The 6000-nt window shown below is 54.5% G+C and overlaps 1 protein-coding gene across 1 annotated transcript in view; it reads left to right on the top strand.

Annotated features, from left to right (window-relative positions):
- The first annotated feature begins 2336 nt into the window (after positions 1–2336).
- Positions 2337–6000, top strand: part of SYT6 (synaptotagmin 6) — a 48930-nt gene continuing 45266 nt past the window's right edge. Inside the window, exons 1-2 of the mRNA XM_032594366.1 lie at positions 2337–2674; positions 4206–4764. Of these exons, the coding sequence (XP_032450257.1) occupies positions 2418–2674; positions 4206–4764 (816 nt within the window). The 5' untranslated portion in view covers positions 2337–2417. The remainder of the gene's footprint in view (positions 2675–4205; positions 4765–6000) is intronic.

The raw sequence follows: 6000 nt of genomic DNA, 5'->3' as shown, positions 1-6000 counted from the left end.
AACCTGTATATTGCAGTCGTGATTTATTGTTTTTAAGATAATAAATAAATAAATATTAGAACAATCTGGTATTTTTTCTCTTGTGCCCTCATGACGCACGCATACACACACACACTAGAAACCTTTACTTTAGAAGCTAACTTAGAATCAGCCTTCTGGATCCCTGGCAGTCTCTGTGTGGAGGACTAACCCCGGCTCCTTTGACCAGGGAGAGGCCCCGATGTCTCTGTGCAGGGGCCTGGGGTAGGTGGCTGTAGTAGTTGGTTCAGGCCAGTACCCTGCATGTGGGGAGTCAGGAGGCAGTGCCGGCTCCCCAGAGAGGATAGCTGATGTTCTCACTTCCTTCCCAGGTCCCTCTGGATGGGAGACAGCTTTTCCTGGTGCCTGTGTGCATGAGAGTACTCTGGATGCCCCACCCCCACCCCCACCCCAGGAGGGACTCGGCATCTCGGTACTCTAATCTTAGCTTAGCACCTGACACATGCAGGTTGCTCAGTAAATGCTGGTTGAGAGATCATTATAGCCCTTTTATGCACCATTCATTCTTGCGCTCACTCATTCATTCTCGCATGCGTTTCTGTGCTAGGCCACGAGTCAGACAAATATTAGAACGCAGAGTTACAATGGCCTACAGTTTAATCAGGGACAGACAGGCTGGGACAGTGTGAAGAGCCCCAGGCTGGGCGGTGGGCATCTGCACCCTGGTCCAGGCTGTGTGTCTGAACTGTGAACCCAGGCAAGTCCCTTCTCTGGACCACTGCTCTTGTCTGCAAGAGCCCAGCCTGGCCCCAGTATTTCTAGGGCCATTTCTCACCTTCGATCCTAAGATTGCTCGGCCACTGGGCCAGGATAATCCAGAGCCTGCAAACCCACCAGCCTGCAGGGGCCGTGCAGGTAAGGTCATGCCCCTCCAAAGGCAATGCCGGTTGCCACCAGCCAGGAGCACGGGTCTAGTGACCAAGCCAGCTGGCCTCCCCCAGAGTTTCCAGAAATATGATGTGATGATGATGGCGGTGGAATTGCTCAACTATTCAGTTGCCACGCAAGCCATGGAAGACTCCTCGGCTGGCTTGTTCACAAGTTCGCAAATGACCTGTGTGCACACCCTGCCAAGTGTGCCACTGGTTCAGAGCCTTCTGAGCTCTCTAGTCAGAGTGAGAAGAGACCTTGGGCTCTAAGGGTCATTCCTTAAGGAGGGGTAAGAGATCTGCTTCTTCATTGCTTCCAGAGGGAGGCATCGCCCACAGCTCTCCTGGGATGATGGGCATCCTTCTGGAGGCAGGGTTGGCTGGGAGCAACGCAGTGAGCGCTTGCCTCAGAACCAACCACGACATTCAAAATTACCAGTTGTACAGGGGCGCCTGGGTGGCTCCGTCGGTTGAGTGTCGGACTCTTGATTTCGGCTCAGGTCATGATCTCACAGTTCGTGAGTTCGAGCCCTGCATCGGGCTGAATCCCTGCTTGGGATCCTCTCTCTTCTCTCTCTCTGCCCTTCTCTTGCTTGCCGTGCTCTCTCTCTCTCTCTCAAAATAAATAAATCACCTTAAACAAATTACCAGTTTTACAGCAGAGCTCTCAAATAGCTACGGGATGGGAAAAGACAGTTACAGGAATCACTTGTATGTAGCTTTGAAATACACCGTGTGGGTCAAATTCCAACTTAATCCAAGTATTTATTGAGCCTACTGTGTGCACAGTTGAGCGTACAGAAGGAACAGAAGACCCACTCCCGGCCTCAAGGAGATTATGCTCCGTCTGATTCGCTTCAAGCTCCCGACTGTTGAGCTCCTGCTCTGGGCTCGATGGGGGTGGGGGAAGGGAAGAGATTGAGTTGGCCGAGCCTCTGGTCCCCAAGGCCGCACAGCCTGTTGACGGAGAGAGCTGTATACCAAAAATGACTCCGCTATAAGTCTGGCCATAGTAACAGCTCTAATAGAAATTCAAACAGCATCCAAATGTGAACGCTTCACGAATTTGCACATTTGCTTAGGCTGCTATTTAAATTACTTTCCCTTCCCCGTGCACATGCCAATAGGCAGTAGGGGAGGCAGCGCAGGTGCTCCCCAAGCTGGCGGTGGGGGAGGGGGCAATGCTGGGGGGCGTCAGACCGAGGTGGGCGCCAGGCTGCAGATACTACACAAAGTCGACTGTGGAGCGTCAGCCCTAAAACCGCCTCTCCCGGCTGGCAGCTTTCTCATGACCATTCTTTTCTCTTCTTCCGTCTTTGTCCCTTCTGTGTGCCCCCTTCTCCAACCGCCCCTTCCTGCTTCTCCGCCGCCTCTGTCTGTCTCTGTCCCTCCCTGCCCCGGCTCATGCCGCGCCCAGGCACCTCTGTCAGCCTCCTCGCAGTGGTAGTTATTGTGTGTGGCGTGGCCCTGGTGGCAGTTTTTCTCTTTCTCTTTTGGAAGCTGTGCTGGATGCCCTGGAGGAACAAGGAGGCCTCCAGTCCCGCTTCTGCTAGCCCTCCCCCGGAGGCCCCCCAGAGCCCCAGCTCCGGAGGCAACATGGCGGACAAGCTGAAGGACACCAACAGCCTGGGCTTCCTAGAGGCGGCCGTGAAGATCAGCCACACGTCCCCAGATATCCCGGCCGAGGTGCAGATGTCGGTCAAGGAGCACATCATGCGTCACACGCGGCTGCAGCGACAGACCACAGAGCCAGCATCGTCTACCAGGTGAGGGTGGACGTCTCCCTTCCTTAACCTCCACGCCTCCACATTCTCTTATCCAATACATTGATGTGATTCCAGCCTGTGGGGTGCAGAGACCGGAAATGAGAACACCTATGGTTGGGCTGGAGACTATAGCAGAGGATGTGCTCTGTGATGGGTAACCGACTAGTAGGTGGGCACCGGGAAAGGCTGCAGGCAAGGGGAACCTTTGAGGCAGGGAGCTGTGCTCTGCGGTGTGCACTGGGACGTGTGTGGGTGGGGGGTGCTGGGTGTTGGGAGCGAAGGCGAGATTGCCGGGCAGAGGGAAGAGAAAATGCAAAGGCCCAGAGGCATAAAAGTTCATGGTGTGTCTAGGGATATGCCAGCAAAGCCTCACAGAGTCTGCGGCGCATGGGAGAGGAGACAAGAGGTTCCTAACACTTTGAGAATGAGGATTCCTCTGTGACCTTCGACAGAGTCCCCTGCAAGACAGCAGCTGTATACGCGGCATTCTTTAACTGAAAACAGAATAAAACGGAACAATAACAAAAAAAAAAAAGCCACCACCACCACCACATAATGACAAACACCTCTTCAACATTCAGAAACAGTTTTAAAAGAAGTGGTGCATGTAGTATGAGGCATTGTACTTATCTAGGGCTCTGCTGGGCTCCCAGGTCCCTGCAGTGTCTCCCCAGGCTCCCAGGCGACCAGCCGAAGGGAAGGAGACCTGGTCTTCAGATGGGAGTCCAGGAATGAAAGTGCTGGGGGTCACATTTTCAGAGTTTTATCATCTGACCTTGGGCAGGTTGCCCACCTTTCTTAAGCCTCACTTTTCCCGACTATACTGTAGGGCTAAGGACGCATAAGGTTGCAGTGCGGGGCCGATGAAAGAATCCGTGTGATCATGAGAGCTGACGATAGATGGCTTATTCTACACCTGGCTGTGTTCTAAGTACTTGTTGTATGTATCAATCCAGTTCGTGCTCACAGCAATCTTACGCAATTGCTACTTTTATTATCCTCATTTTGTGGCAAAGAGAAGTTAAACGACCTGACCAAGGTCACATGGCTAGACACTCACAGAGCCAATCTGTGCAGTCCCGCTCCAAAGCCCAATAAATGTTAACTACAGTGGCGGTGGTAGCCGTGGCGATGATGACGAAGGACCAGGGCAAGCAAGGATGGTCCTTCTCCTAAGGGATCTCGTGGTGTCAGGGGGGAACCAGGGTCACATCTGCTAGGAAAGCAACGTAGAAAACAGCAAGCAGGAAAAAGAGAAAAGAAAATAACAGCAAAAGGCAGCGTGTGTCGAGCTTACGATATACGAGGCCCCATTCCAAGTACCTCACACATGCTAAGACTTGGGACGCTCACCGCCACTGGCACAAAGTGTGTGCAGAGAGAGAAAGGGTCGCAGAGCAGGAGGAAAAGGCCCGTCCCTCCCCGCCCCCTGCAAAGGGTAGGATGAGCCAGGGCCGTGGGAGGTGTCGGCTTGCATGCCTTTCCCCCCGCCCCCGAGCCCTGACCACGCCATCTCTGCCCCCTCCGCCAGGCACACGTCCTTCAAGCGCCACCTGCCACGGCAGATGCACGTGTCCAGCGTGGACTACGGCAACGAGCTGCCCCCCGCGGCGGAGCAGCCCACCAGCATTGGCCGCATCAAGCCCGAACTCTACAAGCAGAAATCGGTGGACGGGGACGATGCCAAGTCCGAGGCTGCCAAGAGCTGCGGGAAACTCAACTTCAGCCTGCGCTATGACTACGAGAGCGAGACCCTGATCGTGCGCATCCTCAGGGCCTTCGACCTCCCCGCCAAGGACTTTTGCGGCAGCTCTGACCCCTACGTCAAGATCTACCTCCTGCCTGATCGCAAACGCAAGCTGCAGACGCGGGTGCACCGCAAGACCCTGAACCCCACCTTCGACGAGAACTTCCACTTCCCCGTGCCCTACGAGGAGCTGGCAGACCGCAAGCTGCATCTCAGCGTCTTCGACTTCGACCGTTTCTCCCGCCATGACATGATCGGAGAGGTCATCCTGGACAACCTCTTTGAGGCCTCCGACCTGTCCCGGGAAACCTCCATCTGGAAGGACATCCAGTATGCCACCAGTGTGAGTACAGCCTTGCCTCCTGGGCTTCTGGAGGATTCCTAGTGCTGGCTTGAGTGGGGTGTGTGCCCGTCCCCCTCACCCCTGGAGGTAGGCGGGCCTTTGCCCTTCGGGATGTGAAGCGGGGACTCTGGAAACTGAGCAGTGGCTCAGCCCACCCTGGGAAAGTCCTTGCACTCCGTCCCAGGGTGGGGTGGGGGCAGCTGAGCTCCCACATGGGTTGACAGGGAAGACAATTTTTGCCCATTGCTTCTGATTACACGTTCTGGGGTGGTTCCCTCTACCTGCTAGGCCTTAGGTCTACCACCCGTAGGGTTATCTACCTCTCTGATCATGGGTAAGGACTGGGCCATGTCTCTAGACTGAATCAGACAGCAGCATCTGCCAAGGGCATCCATGTGTACGAGAAGCCTGGAACAGGCAATCAGGAACAGGGCATATTAATCGGGGTGCACGACGTTATGCTGCAGCAACAAATAATCCTAGGATTTGGTAGCTTAAAGCAACCAAGATTTAGCTCTTGTTCAGGTTACACCCACTCTGTGGCTCTGCTGGGTTTCTGCTTTACCTTGTGACTGAGGGGTCCAGGCTGACAGAGGCTCTGTTTGGAGGTGTGCTCCCGTAGGTACCATATCAGGGCAAAGGAGGTGGCGAACCATGCACTATTTCTTAAAGCTTCCATGGCGAAGCGATCCATGTGACTTCTACTCACATTTCATTAGCCAAAGCAAGACACACAGCAACTCAGGAGGGCAGGGCAAAGAAGTCCTACTGAGTGCCCAGGAGGAGAACTTAGTGACCAACACTAGTGACTGCCACACAGCCCCTGTTCTCAGGCATTGCCTGCCCAGGCCAGTGTGAGCGATGGCAGAGGCCAGCCTGGAAGGGAACCCAAGTTCACACGTAGGACAGGGGGTGCCGAGCTATTCACAATCAACTGCAGTTAACCAGGGAAGAGTCCAAGGAGCTGAGGCTCAAGCTGGCTTTTCAGAGGGAGGACAAGTTTGGCACAGAGAATGAGGAGGGCATATCCAGAGCCCTTTGGTCCACCCAGTGTAGATCCCACAAGTGTGGGTGATGTGCCTCTCTCTAAGCCCATCCAGGCAGCTAAGAGCCAGGTTGAGTGTACCCATCAGATACCAATGGCCTTACGTCTGGGTCTTGAGGGCTAGCTGGTTGAGTGTCTCCCAGGATACTTCTTGCACTTTTCTCTGGGGCAGGGATGACCCTACTCGGTCT

Source organism: Lynx canadensis, chromosome C1 (genome assembly GCF_007474595.2).
Source record: "Lynx canadensis isolate LIC74 chromosome C1, mLynCan4.pri.v2, whole genome shotgun sequence".
Taxonomy (NCBI): Eukaryota; Metazoa; Chordata; class Mammalia; order Carnivora; family Felidae; genus Lynx; species Lynx canadensis.
This window is presented reverse-complemented; position numbering and strand designations above follow the sequence as displayed.